The sequence below is a fragment of the Camelina sativa genome, chromosome 8, assembly GCF_000633955.1.
Source record: "Camelina sativa cultivar DH55 chromosome 8, Cs, whole genome shotgun sequence".
NCBI lineage: Eukaryota > Viridiplantae > Streptophyta > Magnoliopsida > Brassicales > Brassicaceae > Camelina > Camelina sativa.
In genome coordinates, this window is record NC_025692.1 from 7373474 (window position 1) to 7392626 (window position 19153).

At 36.4% G+C, this 19153-nt stretch overlaps 3 protein-coding genes, 1 long non-coding RNA gene and 2 pseudogenes across 5 annotated transcripts; 4 read left to right on the forward strand and 2 right to left on the reverse strand.

Annotated features, from left to right (window-relative positions):
• On the forward strand, positions 557–3208 carry LOC104709296 (cation/H(+) antiporter 3-like). Its single transcript, XM_010425936.2, has 3 exons — positions 557–823; positions 927–1985; positions 2087–3208. Exons 1-3 carry the CDS (start codon positions 557–559, stop codon positions 3206–3208), a joined length of 2448 nt encoding a protein of 815 aa, XP_010424238.2.
• Positions 6185–9114, reverse strand: LOC104709297 (annotated as a pseudogene).
• On the forward strand, positions 10455–12746 carry LOC104706592 (E3 ubiquitin-protein ligase MIEL1-like). The gene is made up of 12 exons (XM_010422788.2): positions 10455–10795; positions 10900–10987; positions 11076–11135; positions 11225–11257; positions 11348–11425; positions 11505–11548; positions 11642–11682; positions 11778–11860; positions 11936–12027; positions 12126–12195; positions 12277–12318; positions 12403–12746. Exons 1-12 carry the CDS (start codon positions 10707–10709, stop codon positions 12568–12570), a joined length of 888 nt encoding a protein of 295 aa, XP_010421090.1. The 5' UTR covers positions 10455–10706; the 3' UTR covers positions 12571–12746.
• Positions 12690–15097, forward strand: LOC104706593 (sterol 14-demethylase-like). 2 transcript variants are annotated; one of them, XM_010422790.2, is made up of 3 exons: positions 12690–12777; positions 12866–13540; positions 13893–15097. In XM_010422790.2, the coding sequence occupies exons 2-3, from the start codon at positions 13058–13060 to the stop codon at positions 14865–14867; spliced, it is 1458 nt and encodes a 485-aa protein (XP_010421092.1). In that variant the 5' UTR covers positions 12690–12777; positions 12866–13057; the 3' UTR covers positions 14868–15097. The 2 variants fall into 2 exon arrangements, with proteins under 2 accessions (XP_010421092.1, XP_010421091.1); XM_010422789.2 differs by lacking the exon at positions 12690–12777 and having other exon boundaries at positions 12833–13540.
• Positions 15733–17051, forward strand: LOC104706594. The gene is made up of 3 exons (XR_002033077.1): positions 15733–15988; positions 16357–16396; positions 16749–17051. It is a non-coding gene; the product is annotated as an uncharacterized LOC104706594 (long non-coding RNA).
• LOC104706595 overlaps positions 18229–19153 on the reverse strand; it is a 2575-nt pseudogene continuing 1650 nt past the window's right edge.

The following is a 19153-nucleotide window of genomic DNA, read 5'->3' on the forward strand; positions in this document are numbered from 1 at the left end:
GTGCCAAAAAAAGTTCTATTTGAGTCATGCAAACGCTTTAGTTTTCAAGTTTAGATGCAAACAAAAATAAAAGCATAATTCATGTTGGAAAAATTATATATGCTTGCTACACAAGACAATTATTTATGTGACGAGAGCTTGACGCCGAGATCGGAGGTGATTGTTCACTCGTCATTGTAATCTGAAATTTCATTGGATTTCCGGAGAAAATTTGGTATCGCGTTCTTAATTTATTTAATTATCTTCTTCACCTTTGGGATTTGTTTGCTGTAGTTGGCTCAGTTACCTGTAAATTAGCAGAATTAAGTTGTAACCTGTAAAAAAAACCTAACAGTAATCAGACAATCCTGATAATAAATATATATTTATGTTGTCGTCGAAACCTGTTTCTTGTTGGCTACTTTTGCCCATTCATAGATTTGCTAATTTTAGGGTTTCAAAACCCCAGATGATCACGTACATTTATATAAAATTGTAATGCATCTTTGATCACGTACATTGCTCTTGCAATCCTTTTTTTTTTTTTTATTCTCTTTCATTGAGGGTTTTGTCATCAATGGAGGACTTTGGAGATGATAAGATGCTTTATCTGAGAGACACATGGAGACAAGGAACCATGATTTGTGACGTCGTACCTCTCAACCCTAGCTCCAATGGTGTTTGGCCTGAAGAAAAATTCTCAGATCCTAACATCAATGTTCATTTCTGGAGTTACACGTTTCCACACTTGCAGATGATATTTCTCATCATCTCTTTCCTTTGGCAATTCTTGCATTTCTTCCTCCAACGTCTCGGCATGATCCGTTTCACTTCTCATATGCTTGTAAGTACTATTGGAAAACCTCAAAAACGTTTCCATATTGTTAATATTGTAAGGATATATTCTAAATTTTGAGGTATTTGTTTGTGTTGTGTTATCTTTGTAGACTGGTGTTCTTTTAAGCAAGACTTTCCTAAAGGAGAATTCAGCGGCGAGACGATTTTTTTCTACAGAAGATTACAAAGAGATTGTGTTTAGTCTCACCGCTGCTTGTTCTTACATGATGTTTTGGTTCTTGATGGGAGTTAAAATGGACATGAGTTTGGTCCGAACCACGGGGAGAAAAGCTATCACCATTGGGATCTCCTCTGTTTTACTTTCCACGTTGGTTTGTTCCGTTATCTTTTTCGGAAACTTAAGGGACGTTGGAACGAAAAAATCAGACCATACTCTCAATTCATTAGAGTATGTTGTGATTTATTCAATCCAATGCCTTTCGTCTTTCCCTGTCGTTGGAAACCTTCTTTTTGAGCTCAAGCTACAGAACTCAGAGCTCGGTCGTCTAGCGATATCTTCTGCTGTGGTTAGTGATTTCAGCACCTCGGTTCTTGCTTCCGCTCTCATCTTCATGAAGGAGCTCAAGGACGACCAAACACGGCTCGGGAGTGTGTTTATAGGAGATGTTATTGTAGGGGATCGTCCTTTGAAGCGAGCAGGGATAGTGGTTCTCTTTGTTTGTGTTGCAATCTATGTTTTCAGACCGTTGATGTTCTACATTATTAAACAAACGCCTTCTGGTCGTCCCGTCAAGCCAATATACTTAACTACAGTCATTGTTATGGTCTCTGGTTCAGCCATTCTTGCGAACTGGTGCAAGCAATCTATTTTCATGGGACCTTTCATCTTAGGTCTTGCTGTTCCTCATGGCCCTCCTTTAGGTTCTGCGATCATTGAGAAGTTTGAGTCGGCTATATTCGGCACTTTTATTCCCTTCTTCATTGCTTCTTCTTCCACGGAGATCGATATCACGGCTTTGTTTCATTGGAAAGATCTCAAAGGTATTATACTCATCATATTAATATCTTTCGTCGTCAAATTCATCTTCACTACGGTTCCTGCTTTGTTCTACCGTATGCCAATGGAAGACTGCTTCGCTCTATCTCTTATCATGTCTTTTAAAGGCATCTTCGAGCTCGGTGCCTACGCCTTAGCCTTCCAAAGAGGGGTATGTACAAACAGTCAAACACATATGCGCCTCCATAATCATATTATATTTCAATACAAAAACCATATATCTCATGTTTATGCATGCTTTCAACATTGCAGTCTGTTCGGCCCGAGACCTTCACTGTCGCGTGTCTTTACATAATGTTGAACTCCGCAATCATACCTCCGATATTGCGGTACTTGTATGATCCTGCGAGGATGTACGCAGGGTACGAGAAGCGGAATATGCAGCACCTGAAACCAAACTCTGAACTAAGCATTCTGTCTTGCATTTACAGAACAGATGATATACGTCCAATGATCAATCTTCTTGAAGCTACTTGCCCGTCCAGGGAATCTCCTGTTGCAACCTATGTCCTCCACTTGTTGGAGCTCGTAGGACAAGCCCATTCGATCTTCATTTCCCACAAATTGCAAACTCTCAAAACAGAGGAGACGTCGTATTCAAACAATGTACTTGTCTCTTTTGAAAAATTCCGCAAAGAGTTCTACGGATCGGTCTTTGTAAGCATCTTCACGGCTATATCTATGCCCGATACGATGCATGGAGACATTTGTATGCTTGCTCTCAACAACACTACTTCTCTCATACTTCTTCCTTTTCACCAGACTTGGTCCGCTGACAGATCCGCTATCATCTCAAACAGTAGCATGATCATGAACCTTAATAAGAGCGTTCTTGACGCTGCACCATGTTCTGTCGGAATCTTTGTGTACCGAAGCAGTGTTGGACGAAGAACCATTAATGACGCTGTTTCAAACTTATCAACATACAATGTCTGTATGGTCTTCCTAGGCGGTAAAGACGATAGAGAAGCAGTGACACTTGCAGCACGAATGGCTCGAGACCCTAGAATCACTGTAACAATTGTCCGAATGATCACCACCGATGAGAACGCACGAGAAAAATCAGAGTGGGATAAAATGCTTGACGATGAACTTCTTAGAGATGTAAAGAGCAACACATTAGTAGACATTTTCTACTCGGAGAAAGCAATTGAAGACGCGTCTGAGACATCTGGTTTCTTGAAGTCGCTTTCAAACGATTTTGATATGTTCATAGTGGGAAGAGGGAAAGGAAGGACGAGTGTGTTCACAGAAGGGCTTGAGGAATGGAGTGAGTTTAAGGAGCTTGGTGTTGTTGGTGATCTATTGACTTCACATGATATTAATGGCCAAGCTTCTGTTTTGGTAATACAACAACAACAGCTTATGATTTAGGTTCATAAGTACTGGTACCATTCTTTTCATTAGTCTTAGAAATTTATTTGTAAGAAGGGGATTCTTTTAAAAAAAAATTTACTTAGCAAATTCAAATTTAACTTCTTGCAAATACACAAGCCATACGCAAGGGCGATAAAATTTTCAAGCATTGAAATTTTATACTTACAAAAATACATTTTCGACAAAAAGATTACAAAGACTATATACGAACTCACTTATACAAATAATATACATAAATTCAATTTTTTGATATATGACCTAACCAATATCATATACCAGATTACCAGTTTATAAGACTACAAAAATGAAAATGATTTATATACATATATAATAAATGAAAAATTATAGAAAGTTTTGGCTACTTCAATGACAGTTATAAAGTATACTACAATACTATAGTTTAAAGACACAACTTAATAATTACTATATAGTCATAATTAAGCTCTAACAAAAATTCAAAATAATAAATTACACACTAAAGCATACATTAATATATCAACATATATATATATATATATATATATATATGTATATATAACTTGTATGATTATTAATTTATGATACTATATGTACATGAAATTTTAAATATTTATATATTTCATTATCTTATCAAAGTTTGTTATTTGAGACCGAATAATTTTACTATTTTACGTTTGTATTAATTTATCGAGTATTAATTTACAAGATTTTACTAATTTCACCCTTAGTTGTAGTATATGAGTTTTGGTGAAAAGTGAAAATATCTTACCTTGAATGGCCATAAAATAAATTGTGCATATTATTTGTTTTATTTCATTAAGTTCACGTGAAATTTTGCAATTTTGTTGTTAATGGTGGGTGTTCACTTCAAAAAAGCATCAAGATATACAAGTGGATATAGTACATTTGGTAAAAAAAGGTTCTGCAAATATAATATAGATAAATAATCGAGTCAAGCAGTATGGAATGGACTGTTTGCATACAATCAAAATTAAATTGTAAAGAACTTTGCCTGCCTCATTCAAAAAGTTGATAAAATGCTGAGTTTTTAAATATATTATTTATTTCTGTTACAACAATGGCTTGATTGTATAATCGATCGACTATAAGAAGAGAGATGTTAAATCTCGTGACGCGATACATGCGGTCTATGCAAAATGCTTGATAATTGACATATACAATGATGGGCAAAGTTAGATTAATAAAACATTGATCATGATATGTGGCGAGGTTTTTTTTTTTTTTTTTGGACAAACATACTTTACTCTTCATTCAATTAGGGGTTCGTACAAAGGGGCATAGCCTCCTTAGCTAAAGCATCAACTTGACTGTTTTGATTGCGCGGAATGTAAACAAAGGAGCAGAAAACAAAATTAGAAGATAAAATCAGTACATCATGGAAAATCTCGTGAAGCTCCTTATGCTGGAGTTTCCGATTGAGAGCTTGGACTAGTATAAACGAGTCTGAAGCGAAAGAAATGTTCTTGAAATCTGGTTCGATTGCCACTCTTAGTGCTGCAAGAGTGGCCAACGCTTCGGTCGTCAAAGGTGAGCCTATGTTCGACATAGAAGCAGAACCGACAGATCTAGGGAGTTCGTTGGTATCCTTGAAGATCCATCCCAAACCTGCTTTGCCGTCGTCCTTCCACGCAGCATCCATGAAGCATGTCGGAAAACATGGGGTTTGTTGAGTGTTCCAGTCGTGATGGAAGTCAGGTTTCAGTTTAGATAATGGGATTTGGGCACTTTGCCACTCTTTAGCTCGGTGGATTGAGAGTTGCATAACGTCCTCCTCTTGTGTTATCTTTTTATTGAAGATTTTCTGGTTCCGCGAGGTCTAAATTGACCTGAAGATCCAGGGGAACAGAGGACCGGTTCTGATGCCTGTAGGTGGTAGACAGATCAGCTTGTTGGCTTCGATGATGCCTTGTTCAAGTGAGGTGAGATCCTCGACTCTCAATCTGTTCGTCACTGGGGCCATATCCCAAATGCGTTTTGCAAACGGGCACTCGAAGAAGAGGTGGAGGGTTGATTCTTCCGCTTCGTAGTGTGGGCATTTCATCGAATCAATCACTGGTCGTGTAAGTAGGTTCTCCCCAACAAGGAGAGCATTCTGAGCAGCCTTCTATAAGAGTAGTTTTGTTTTTGGAGAGGTCATTAAAAAATCATAGTCAATGAAATTTGATGTTTTAAATAGCCGAAAACAAAGTTCATGGTTTAGACGACCTATATTTGAAAGTTAATGATTAAAATGGTCTCAATTTAAAAGTTCATGGTTTAAATGAAATTTTCTGAAACTAAATTTTTTCATCAAAACGACATAGTTTTGTCACTAACGGAGAGTGTTAACGGCAGAGTAACGTATGTTAGTTGCTCGATTATCAGATTTAACATCATGTATTTTTTGACTTGGTCAACAAAATTTAATGTTTAAAAGAGCTAGCCAATGAAAATTGATGTTTTAAATGACCGACAATAAAGTTCATGATTTAAATAGCCATAATTTGAAAATTCATAATTTAAATGATATTTTTCCCATATGTTAATATAGAAAAATAAAGAAAAATTGAACATCTTATAATGTATATCTTCTGATTATTTGATCATCAAATTATTTTATACTTATAATTTTGCATTAAATTATGTGACAGTAAAAAAATAATATGTAAAAAATGTATATTATGTAAAGCCAATTGTATTTAATTTGTTTGATTCAAAAATTTAAAGAAAATAATGACACATATTGAAAGAAGAGAGTATCAAATGCCAAATTCTTAGAACTTGTTAAAAAAAACGTTACTTTATTATATAAGATTGATACTATTTTGGGAATTATTCATAAGTTTAATTTCTAACTAAAGTTTCTCCTTTGAAATGAATGTATATTAACCAATCTCATTTATATATCTATGTCCACGCACAATTAAAGATATCTACCATTGACCTATGAATGTGAATATAATTTTTGGTTGAGATCATTGAAATATGTTACACTCATTCATGTTTTTGTTGTTGTTGTAATACTAAAACAGAAACCCTACTTCTTAAATCTTTTGATGCAAGCAAATCTCCGATGACTCCTAATTCTGGAAGCTCCATCCACTCTGCCAATCCCGTGAAATCCATTGACTCGTCGTCATGACCTCTCCCTACAATCACCAAATCGTTATCTTTCGCCACCAATCTAACGGTGGTGGCTACCGCGGGCCCACCAGTGACTATCTTCTCCACATACGAAAAATTTTCGACGGTGGAGTATGTTGCTTTCAAATCATTCAAGACCTCATCATCAATAAGGTAATCCCAATTCTTGGACTTATTTGGTTCTTGACCAGATAAAAATCGTGTCACGGTGAGACATACTGTCGGATTCTGTCTCATCCATTTCACAAGCGAGAGCGCCTCACGATCATCTTTACCACCAATGAAGATTACACCGACGTTAATGGTACTATTAGTCCTTTTCTTACCTTTATGATATCCTCGGTAATTGAGTACACCGATAGAACATGGAGCTCGGTCGAGGAGAGAAGCATTCACACGTCTGATCATAATATCTTCTGATTCATATGATCCATTTGGTGACCATCTTCGTCCAGAAGGGACAATGATCATCGATGTGAGTTGGTCTAAAGCAAGGTTGCAAATGTCTTGATCCATAAGATCCTCATGAGAGTATGCTGTGAAAGAATTAATAGTCAAAGATTCCCAATTCTCTTGTTGAAACTCGTTGAACGCGAGCATCATTGTTTGGATGTAAGAGTTTTGAAGCGATCGTGCTTTAGACCGCTTGTCGTGCGGTATCAAGATTGGAAACATACGTCCGGCGAGTTTTACTAGGTATAACGTCGTGACAGCAATGACTCTTCTGTCTTTGTTCTCGTTGTTTAGCGGTAAAGAAATCAATTTAAGCAACGAGATCGCGCCTGAAATATTGTCTGGTTTGTGCAAACAACTTAGAATCTTGAGATCTGAGTTCGACTTCAGATGCATAATGTCTCTCTTGACGTATCCAATATATTTCCTCTTTGGATCATATAGTGCCTTCACAATCGTAGGTAAAATTCCCGCATTCAATAGCACGTAAATAATCATGAACGTGTACGTTGCTTGCGTTAAATTCTGTATATATATAAAAAAATAATTATCAATTAATTTAAAACCATGATGCAAGCAACATAGAAGATTCATGTAAATTTGGTTAGGTTCTAATAAATATTATTTTACCTTCTTTTTTACAGCGCCATCGAGGAAGCATAAGTCGACAAAACCCTTATAGTTCATAATAGTGGCAATGATAACAGATTCTTTCATAGGTAACTTGCAGATCATGCAAGGTACAAACGTGGCCGTCCATTTCACGACCGATGTAAGAATCACAAGAACTATGTTAAAGGAAATGTCATCGAACGAATATAATGCCCTTAAAACGTCACCTTTCATCGTCATGACTGCGATTGAAATAGGGAAAAATATATTTGTAACCATCTGGGATCGCCATCCCAACCAAAAAAGCTCCTAGAACATGGATTTGGTTGAAAAATTCTGAGTACATACTAGCGGCGATTGCTGTCATGATTGTTGCGTATAAGTACATCCTCGGTACGGGCTTGCCTTCTGGGGTAATATCAACTATTCGTTGTGCCGTAGGCTTGACAATGAATAGGATCACAAGGACTAAGATGATCATTGCAATCATATCACGGTTGGCAATGCTGGGCGATACGTACCTGCGGACCATTTCAAACTATTAGAACAAATGTTCAAAAGATTGTTAGATACTAAGTTACTAATCTATATAGTCTATATAGTCTAGATAACAACTATATATTATTTTTATTATGTATTTTCTTCTAATTTTTTTTTAATTATAATTAGTTGGGTACTTTCTTTGTAAAAATGTTATATATCATGCGATCGTCTAGACAGATTAATCTGTCATGCAAACGTAGACAATTAAATTGTAAATTTTGTTGATCAATTTTTTTGATAAGTTTTAGACTTTGATTACAACAAGAGTATACTTAATGAGGTAATCGAGTAGTTTTTGTATATCTTTTTTGAATTGCTAGTTATTATATAGACGTCTTGCGTACCTGTATGTTCCTACATAGGAGACGCATATCAGAGTGATAAATCCAATGAGATCGTTGATGGCGGCGATAGATATGGCAATGCGGCCTAGCTCCGAGTTTGGAATCTTGAGCTCATATACGAGGTGGGTTATGACCGGTAACAGCGTTAATGCTTGAACCGCTGCAATCACGGTACGTTCTGTTGGAGCCAGCCTCAAAGGCATATATAGAGGGTCGACCTTGTCGAGACGGAAGTTTCTGAAGGCTAATCCGCTGATCATAGTTACGAGAAAGGTTGAAACCGCTATAATGATCGTCCGCCTATCGGTTTGAAATGCGGCCTTCTTGTTGGTCTTCACGCCCATCAAGAACGTGAACATTATCAACCCAAACCTGGCCACACCTTCCAACGCGACGTATCCGGGGACGTCTAACGATAACCTATCTGATGAAAACTCCACCAGATCAAATAGCTGAGGTCCCAAAACAATACCGGCCTAGTTTAAAAACCAAAAGACCTGTTACTTACATTACAAGAAACCATGGGCATGTAGTTGCAATACAAGACTATTGACATTTGTGAATATTTTCCTCAACTTACTAGCATGTGCGAGACGAACTGTGGTATGCCAATACGTCTGATAACATATGACATAAGACGATGGAAACGAAGATAAGAATGATTTGTATCTCAAGGAGAGGCAATGCATGTCCGAAGATGACATTCGGAGTTTCATATTCTTCGAAGATTCCGTAAGAAGAGATGTTGAAAAAAGTGGCTCCGTAACAAACTTTAGCGTTGCTACGAGGCGGCCGAGGCGCATGAAGTAGTACTTGAGAATCGGTCATGATGATGACCAAGAGATTTGTTTTTGTCAAATTTGGTCAAGATCCATTTTTTGTTTTTTTTTTCCTTCTTAACAAAAAAAGAAACTCAACAACGTAACTGTTTTTTTGAAACGAAAAAAAAAAGGTTGTTGTTCTGTTGATGGTTGGTAAGTTTTCTTTTTGTTGTTTTTGAAATAGTTTTGTTACGTGTGACTGTTTTAGCTGTAGATGTACTAATCTACAAAATACACATAGATACGCTATACAAATTTAGCATACCAGATGTACGTGAAAAATATTTACCAAAAAAAAAAAAAAAAGCATACAGTATGTAAAATTGTATATCGGTTAACTTGACCGATCAGGTTTTTATCAGAGTTGGTTCTGTATGGACCGGATTCAAAGTTATTTTTTCGAGTTTTGAGGGTCTTAAGAAATCAGGCTCCATTCCGAAAAAAAAGGGACTCCGATCATGAGAGATTTTGACCGATCACAACGTAACATTTTAGCAGTTTAACATTTTAAAATTTTAGCAGTTTAAACGATGCAACTCTCTATCCGTCTCACAGAAACTATGTTTTGCACTTTTCACAAATACATATTTAAAAAATATTGTTAAAATTTTCTATCATACTCCTAATTCCTAAAGACAATTATTGATTATTGCCTTCTTGGGATCAATGTCTATCATGTCCCTTTTAACCACTTATTGTTTTGTTACAAACCAAAAGATAAAACAGAATCTAAGCCCCTTGAAGGTCCATTATCGAGTTTGACACTTAGCAATAGTCTTACCCACAACCACAACTCTTTTTTTTTTTTGGTGAAGGGTCTTACCCAGAACTCTATTAATATTATCAATTATCAAACGATTAAAATAAAACAAAAAGTTTCCACAACTTCTAAAATATGGACCCATAACGTGTCACCAAGTGGGTGAAGATCATAACCATTATCTAATCCTATCATGTTCCTCCTTTTCAAAAGACAGGAACATTGAGACCCACACCACAGACCATGGTTCCTTAAATGGTCCCGCCAAGTCGCCAACTGAATCAAAGCTAAAACCGAGTGTTAACCTCTTCTGAAATATGATGGTTTTAGACTTTTAGTTGCATACTACAAAAAAAATATATATATATATATATATATATATATATATATATATATATTTCAACAAAAGTTCAACCAAAAATCTCTACACTTCAATCCATCCTAAGGCCATAAACCCTATTCCAAATTTTCTCATTACATAAACTAGTGGAAATCATTTTATTTTGTAGATATTTTATCAAAAAAAAGAGATTTTTAAATATATTATGTTCCTTAAATTATATATACCAAAAGTAAGAGAGTCATAATTTCATAATCTATGGATTAGGCAAAGTTAAAAAATCTGGCGTGTTGCCGAGTCATCTCACTCATCTTCATATATAAACAAATCTCTACCTGATTGCTTTTTCCGTCTCTGCAACTCTCATCTCAACTTGATTCTCTCTGATTTAACAAACATATCTAAAATACATTTCTTCCAAATTACGTTTCTTTATCAATCTGGGTCTCGAATTGGGTTTGATTTGAAAGTAGGAAAGATTAAAACTTTGAAGTAAAACATGGAGATGGGTTTCCAGGAAAATGAACAAAATCAAGAATTTGGTTCTCAGGTTGCGAATCTAATGGAGATTGGATCTGGGCATTACGGGTAAAGACCAACCCATTAATTTTTGATTTCAATTTTATTAGTAACGAAAGCTAAAGTTTCAATCTTTAATTGAATTTTATTTATCCCATCTGTTTTGTGTTTAGGTGCTCACATTATAGAAGACGATGTAAGATTAGAGCACCATGTTGTGATGAGGTTTTTGATTGTAGACATTGCCACAACGAAGCTAAGGTAATGTGTGTGTGGTTTGTGAAAAACAAGTTTTGGTTATAGATGTGAAGGTTATATAGAACTAATATGTGTTTGTTTGTTTCAATAGGATTCTCTTCAAATTGAACAGATGCATAGACATGAACTTCCTCGTCATGAAGTTTCAAAGGTTTTGAAACATTCTGAATATTTTGATTATGTTTTGTTCATTGTGATAGCATTATTGATCTTGATCTTGATTTGGTTTTTTTTTTTCAGGTGGTATGCTCACTCTGTGAGACAGAACAAGACGTGAGTATATATCCACATTTTGATATATAGAGATTTGATTCATGTGTATACATGTTTCTTGATGCTGAAACTCTGATTTGTTTTCTTTAGGTCCAGCAAAATTGCTCAAATTGTGGTGTATGTATGGGGAAGTACTTTTGCTCAAAATGCAAATTCTTTGACGATGATGTAAGTGTTTTAAAATCGAGTTATCGCCCTTTTTAGCTGGAATTTGTAGTAGTAATGAGACTCAATTTGGTTGTTTCAGCTTTCCAAAAAGCAATATCATTGCGATGAGTGTGGGATTTGCCGGTATATATTCACTTTTAAACTGGCATTGTAATTTGTGCTTACTAATTCGAACTTGTGAAGTTGATATGTAATCTCATGATGTTGGTTCAATAGGACTGGAGGAGAAGAAAACTTCTTCCATTGCAAAAGATGTCGTAAGAGACTACAAAACCTCACCTCACGTGCTTGTTTTCCATTAGTTCTCGCACCTTTCATTGTTAGGAGATCTTATTTTGTTTTCTTGAAACAGGATGTTGCTACTCCAAGGTTATGGAGGACAAGCACCGATGTGTCGAAGGCGCAATGCATCACAATTGCCCTGTTTGTTTCGAGGTACAAGAATAAAATCTTCACATTTCTTAGTGTAACAATAAATGGTGTCCTGATTTGGGTTTATTTTGTTCTCAGTATCTGTTTGACTCCACAAGAGATATCACGGTCCTGCGATGTGGTCACACTATGCATTTAGAATGCACCAAAGATATGGGGCTGCATAACCGGTAAAAAGAGCTCTCAAGTCTTTATGCAGCCAATAAAAGGAAGTCATTAATAAACAATAATTAAAACGTTTCTTGGGTTTTCTTGATGAATTGCGTAGATACACATGCCCTGTATGTTCCAAATCCATATGTGACATGTCCAATTTGTGGAAGAAACTTGATGAAGAGGTAAAGACTCCATACTCTAATGTTCGATCTCTTGTATAGTCTTTTAATGTTCATTAAGTTTTTTACATTCAAATTTTGCAGGTTGCTGCATACCCAATGCCAAAACTGTATGAAAATAAGATGGTAAACGAAATTGAATTCCATATCATGTTCTTGCTGTGTTTGTGTATGTGCACATTCTGATTTGGACTTGATATACTGAATCAGGTATGGATTCTTTGCAATGACTGCAGCTCAAACACTAACGTTCGGTTTCATTTTATCGCGCATAAATGCAGTAGCTGCGGTTCCTACAACACAAAACAGACGCAGAGAGGCTCTGACAGTCACTCTTGCTCCTCTGGAGTGTCTCAGGTTGTTGGTTCGACCGGTTAATTCTTTAACCAGTGCTAGTCTTGGTATCTAAATTTCTCAAGAGAGATGTTATTTGTATCAGTCAATCAATGCCTCTGGTTGTTTATATCAGCACAAAATCAAAAGCTGCTTTGAGCCTATCCAACTCGCAAGTCTAAACGATCTAGAGATAAGTTTAGATCCGATATTTTATAGCCTCTCAAGTCTTAACATAGCCCAAAATAAGTAGTACGTATAATATTACTATTTTTATCACTCAATATTAAAGGTACATTTCTCGGACACTAATCTTCTACAAACTATATGCATGTAATAGACATCAGTCGGAGGACACATGAGCATAATATCGTCTACGTGTTTTGTTTGATGATCAAGTGAAGCTAAAGAACCTAACGTGTTGTGGCTATAGTCGGACATAATTATTTATTGCCTAAAATTCCAAAAGCAATCAAGCTATAAAACGAGAGTTAAGCTGAGCAGTGTTAAATCTGTGAAGCAAATCCAAAATATGGAAGAGTATTTTTACAAGGTTTTGAATATGAGTTGTGTGGTTATTGTGGTGTTGTTCCTTACAATGGTTGTGACCAAACTCATCACATCCTTACCTTCCAAGAAGAAGAAGAGTGTTCGTGTCCCTCCGGTTCTTCAAGCGTGGCCACCTTTGATCGGAACTCTTATCCGCTTCATGAAAGGTCCAATCTCGATGCTTAGAGAGGAATATCCTAAGCTTGGAAGTGTTTTCACGGTGAAGCTTCTTCACAAGAACATAACCTTTTTGATCGGTCCTGAAGTGTCGGAGCATTTCTTCAACGCTTTTGAATCGGAACTTAGCCAGAAAGAAGTTTACAGATTCAACGTGCCTACTTTTGGCCCCGGAGTTGTGTTTGATGCTGATTATCCCATCCGGATGGAGCAGTTTCGGTTCTTCGCTGATGCTCTCAAAGTCGATAACTTAAGAAGTTATGTCGATCCCATGGTTAGAGAAGCTGCGGTAATTACATATAACCTAAAACTTTGATACAAATTCTAACATTTAAAATTAATTTTTTCTAAAGGTGGTGATAAAATTAATAGAGTGCAATAGTTAATTAATTCAAAATACACTTTTCTTTAAGATTTATTTTTGTTTGTTCTCAATAACAAAATATTTAGATAGTTCAGTGCATGGTAAAAGTCCCGATCACCTCTGATTATTTTTTTAAAAATAATAATAATAATAATAATTAGTAGGAATTTGATTAGGGATTCTAAATTTAGAACAAATATTATTATTTTTGTTTGGTTTAATTTGCAAAATTTGAATAAATATATATTTCTGAATCCTTGTACATTGATCTTGTCAGGATTCCTTTTCAAAATGGGGAGAGAGTGGTGAAGTGGACCTAAGTGTTGAGCTAGAGCGTCTAATCATCTTAACTGCAAGTAGATGTCTTCTAGGTCGAGAAGTCCGTGAACAACTGTTTGATGATGTCTCTGCATTGTTCCACGAACTTGACAATGGAATGCTCCCCATTAGTGTTCTCTTCCCTTACCTTCCCATTCCAGCTCATCGCTGTCGCGACCGCGCCAGGGCAAAGCTTGCACAAATCTTTTCCAAAATCATAGCATCTAGAAAACGTTCGGGTGACAAATCAGAGCACGACATGCTACAATGTTTCATCGACTCAAAGTACAAAGAGGGTAGAGAAACAACTGAATCTGAGGTCACTGGCTTGCTCACTGCTGCTTTGTTTGCTGGCCAACACACAAGCGCTATCACTTCAACATGGACCGGTGCTTATCTCATGCGAGATAAACACTACTTATTAGCCGCAAAGGACGAGCAGAAGAAACTGATTGAAAAACATGGGGACAAGATCAATTATGATATCTTATCTGAAATGGATGTTCTGTTTAGATGCATTAAAGAAGCTTTGAGGCTTCACCCTCCACTGATCGTGTTGATGAGAGCCTCTCACCGAGAAGGAAAAACATATGAGATCCCAAAGGGTCATATTGTCGCAACCTCGCCTGTATTCGCCAACCGTTTACCTCATGTTTATAAAGATCCAGACAATTTTGATCCCGATAGATTCTCACCGGGTAGAGAAGAAGACAAAGCAGCTGGTCCATTCTCATACATCTCCTTGGGGGCAGGTAGGCACGAGTGTCTTGGTGGACCTTTTGCGTACATGCAAATCAAAGCCATATGGAGTCTCTTGTTGAGAAACTTTGAGCTTGAGTTAGTGTCACCTTTTCCTGAGACTGATTGGAATGCTATGGTTGTTGGAGTTAAAGGGAAAGTGATGGTCCGTTATAAGCGTCTCCACGTCACTTAAAAACTTTAATACACCCAGTTGGTTTGGTTTTCTCCTTTGTGTCTTGTCCTTCCCTAGTTTTAGTTTGTACTTTGTAGTGTTGGTTGTTTGATACTTGCTTCACTGTTTTCCTTCTTCTGGCTCTTTTTTGAAGGTAAGATAAATGAGTTGTATATTACTTCACTGTTTTAGTTCTGTGCCTCTTGACTCATGTTTCAAGGTTTAAATAACAAACGAGTCGTATTTTTTTCGAAGTTGTATATTTTTTCGAAAGAATTACTATATTAATACATAAATCGTGGTTTATTACTAGAGTAGGTCCTTTATTCGTTTTATTTACTAGAATAGTACACATTTGTTAGAAAAAGACATATAACCACTTTTATAATCTTTGAATTACATAAGTGCCATTATGAATTATTTTTTTGTTTAAAAAAACTTAAATATATAAAAAAACCAAAAAAAGATTAAACCTACTTCTCTTTTTACTCTCGAGCTCTAGCTGCCGGAAAAAAATGTATATCTGAGGCGGATCACGGTGGCTGACCTAGCACCGGTTCCGACCTCCCTTTCTCAGGCCAGAAGCTTTTGCTACTCTTTTCTTGTTTGTTGCGGCTTTGATTGGAGATTTGAGTATAAGACATAGGGTTGCGGTGGTTTGATTCCGACATGAGGAAGGTTTGAGTGGTGTTTTGGATTGGTGGTTTTTTCTTCCGCCGAAGCATGGCTTTCGATGAGAAGCAGGGTTCTCGAATTAGGTAGTGGTGGTGGTATCTGCTTCAGGAGTTGGCGGCGGAGATCTCTTTCGGTTGCGTTTCTTTTCAAACGGATTTAAGGTTACAGACTTCTTTTTGGCTATCGGTGAATGATGTTTGTTCGNGACATAAGGAAGGTTTGAGTGGTGTTTTGGATTGGTGGTTTTTTCTTCCGCCGAAGCATGGCTTTCGATGAGAAGCAGGGTTCTCGAATTAGGTAGTGGTGGTGGTATCTGCTTCAGGAGTTGGCGGCGGAGATCTCTTTCGGTTGCGTTTCTTTTCAAACGGATTTAAGGTTACAGACTTCTTTTTGGCTATCGGTGAATGATGTTTGTTCGAGCCAAGGAGAAAAGATATTGCCTTTAGCATCTGATGTATCTTCGCCAGGTTTGTATTCAGCTCAGAATTTTGATTTGACGCCGCCTCAAAATGTTTGTTTCGTAGTTTAGAGAAATGATATCGACTTTAGCATTTGACGCCTTTTTTTTGTTGGGGTTAGATGATTGTGTATAGTTACATTTGTTTGCTTCCGAGCAGCGTCAGATCATTGGTTCCTCCGATTCCGGCAAGAACTCCTCTGATTGTCGTCGTCTCTAAGTTCGTTGTAGAGAATCTTTGATTATTTGTGTAGATTTGCAGTTTTTATGCTCGTTTCTTTTAACTGGGTTTCGGCTTTGTTCTCTTTTCATGTTCTTGGTTTATTTAATTTGCTGGGATTTGACGGTTCTGGGTTTTATTCATGTTTTGTTTTGCAGATATTCAGAAGTTTTACCATCAGTGTGACCCTGGTGACTGGTGAGTTTTTCTCGTTACCAATGTTTAAGTCTTTGTTATAGCTTTGTAACGCATTGATTCTTTGCTTGTTTAGTTGGTTTTCAAGAGTTGTTTTTTTACTTAAGTTAAGATGAGTTCCTTTTGCTTCATGAGCTTTATTGGTTTTCTAGTTTCTCTTAGATTACTTTAGCTATCTTCTTCCTGATTAGATCTCATCTGCAGTAGATTTGTTGTCTTGATCCTTTTGTCTAGTTGTCTCCTTTGTCAGTAGTTCCTGTCATAGTTGTTGTTTGTCTCAACAGTTTGTTGGTTTCATGATTTTATGTTGGGTTGGGTTCTTATCTTTATTTACTCCTTTTGTTATCTCATGCAGTCTCGCCACTCTGAATCTCACACTAAGGCTTCAAAGATGTCCCCACCACCAAAAGAAGAAGATGAGAGTGGAAGATATCCCCGAGTTGCAGTACCAGCAAGAATATTTTTTGTACTTTAATATTTTGTGTAGGTAGATTGGGATAATTAGGGTGAAATAACAACAATAACATGTTATGTTAGCTCTAGTGAGTTATATAGTCTTGTTATATACCTCTATTTGTATCGTTGGATAAATACAAATTAGAACATCCTTCGTTGCTATATTGTCTTGTTTTGAAATTTATAAAATTATCATCTTGCTCTTCATCGATTTTTTGAGTAGTTTCATACCACCATTATTGTTATTGTGCATATATCCAATTGTCTTGATTATAAACCGACAAGTCAACTGCCTCAAACTCCATTAGAACATGTGCATACGAACCATACAAATCACGAAGATAAGTATCAGCTAACTTTCTTATATGCCAAATTATAAGGAGTCTTGCACATGGAGATTAACTTCGATTTGCAAGCCATTAGTTGCATTGGTTTGTTTGCAATTAAATCTCTACATAGAATCCTAGATAAAACTCTAATTCTCTTTAGTCTATCGGAAAATCCACTCAAAAACTTCAAGGTTCACATTATTTCTCAGTTTATACTTAGTACAAATTCCCTTTAACTCTTCGTTAAGGGTATTTTTGTCTTTTCACCATTTAGATTACTTCATTTAACCTACAAAATACTTGTAAAACGATGACCTAAATCTACGTTTAATCAATAACTCTACCCCCACACGAAACAATAAGTCTACGAATCTTATGCTATTTTAGTAAGCAGTAACTCTATCGTAACATAATTTAAAAACTCTATTGTCAGCAATAACTCTATCAGAAATACTAACTTTACTGGCACTATTTATTAGTTTGCCATATAACTCAATTCTACCTTCTTACTCTACCACCACTACAATTAAGTCTATCGACTATATCTATTTCACCCATAACTCTAAGAATCTTTTTTTTACTTACTCTACCACCACTAAATTTAAGTCTACGGCTGCGACTTACTCTATCGTATAACTCTACGGGTTTTACTAACTCTACCATTACTATTTATATCTCTATCGTTTAACTATACTTCAATCTATCATTTAACTATATCTTTACCACCATTATACTTCAATCTATCGCATAACACTCGTATTTAACTATATCTCTACCGCCACTTCAATCAATCCATGAGTGGACTGTCTATTTTTTAACACTCGTAGACTTATGTGTTACATGGACAAGAAGATCCGGCTCTAGATCTTCGGGACCTACCCGAACCGACAAAGAAATGGCTTTTGGACTTTTTGGTTGTTGGGCTTACCAACGACTTCTCTCACCCATTTACCCCCAAAAAAACAAAACAATTAAATAAAATATCTCAAAAGTTACAAATCCTTCAAGCACACTCTCACAAAGACAACAAGATAAACCTATTTCAATTACTATAGAAAAATAAAATCCATTATGAAGACAGGAACATAACACCAAGAGTTATATAGTATACATTTAAATTTAACATAATATCATCCCCAACTGATTGTAGAGGGAAAAATCATAGAATACAAAAGAAACCCCTAATCGAGTTTCACAATCATGGAGCCAAATTGCCAAAACATGAATGTGAAATTGGGTTTTGGGTTTGAGATACCAAAACCCAACAAAAAAGCAAAAATAAAAAAGCAATAAGCATAAGTGGAGAAAGAAGTAAAATAGCAAACTCTCTCACATAGTACTCACTCTCATTTAGTTAGAGTTCAACCAGGGGAGTTTTTTTTTTTCTTACTTTCTCATCCCTCTAAATCTAAACCCTAAATGGATCAGACTCTGTCTCCCACAATGGAGCATAACAAAAAGCCCTAATGTACAAAAGATCACTTTCACTTGAACCCTAGAAGTGAGACGATTAATCCTGGAAATTTACCTATGTAATGGTATATTAGATGACTATTAGTACTACTTGAGTAAGAATAAAGATCAGTATCCAGAATTTGTTTCGAGTTCCCGTTCAGTGGAGAAGAACTTTCTGATACTTAGCTTCTGAATAGGATCCATCTGAGAAAACTCTTTTCCTGTTGAACTTGCCACAACCATTGTTGACAATTGGGCATTGGACTGTAACTGGAGGGATCTCGAAGGTCTTAAGAGGCGGTGGTGGGTGGCGCCATTGAGGTAATGGACCGGCTAAGAGGAGTGTCTGAAGTAATGGCCCTGCCTTTATAACAGCCTGTAAGAGCTTACCCTTTTCAGGCAATGGCTTGTCTGGAAACAATGGATCCATAATAATCTCAGTTCCTGAAACTTCTTCAAGCTGAGATGGTGGTGGGTTCATGATATGATCAGTGGGTGACATAATGCTCTCCTCACAATC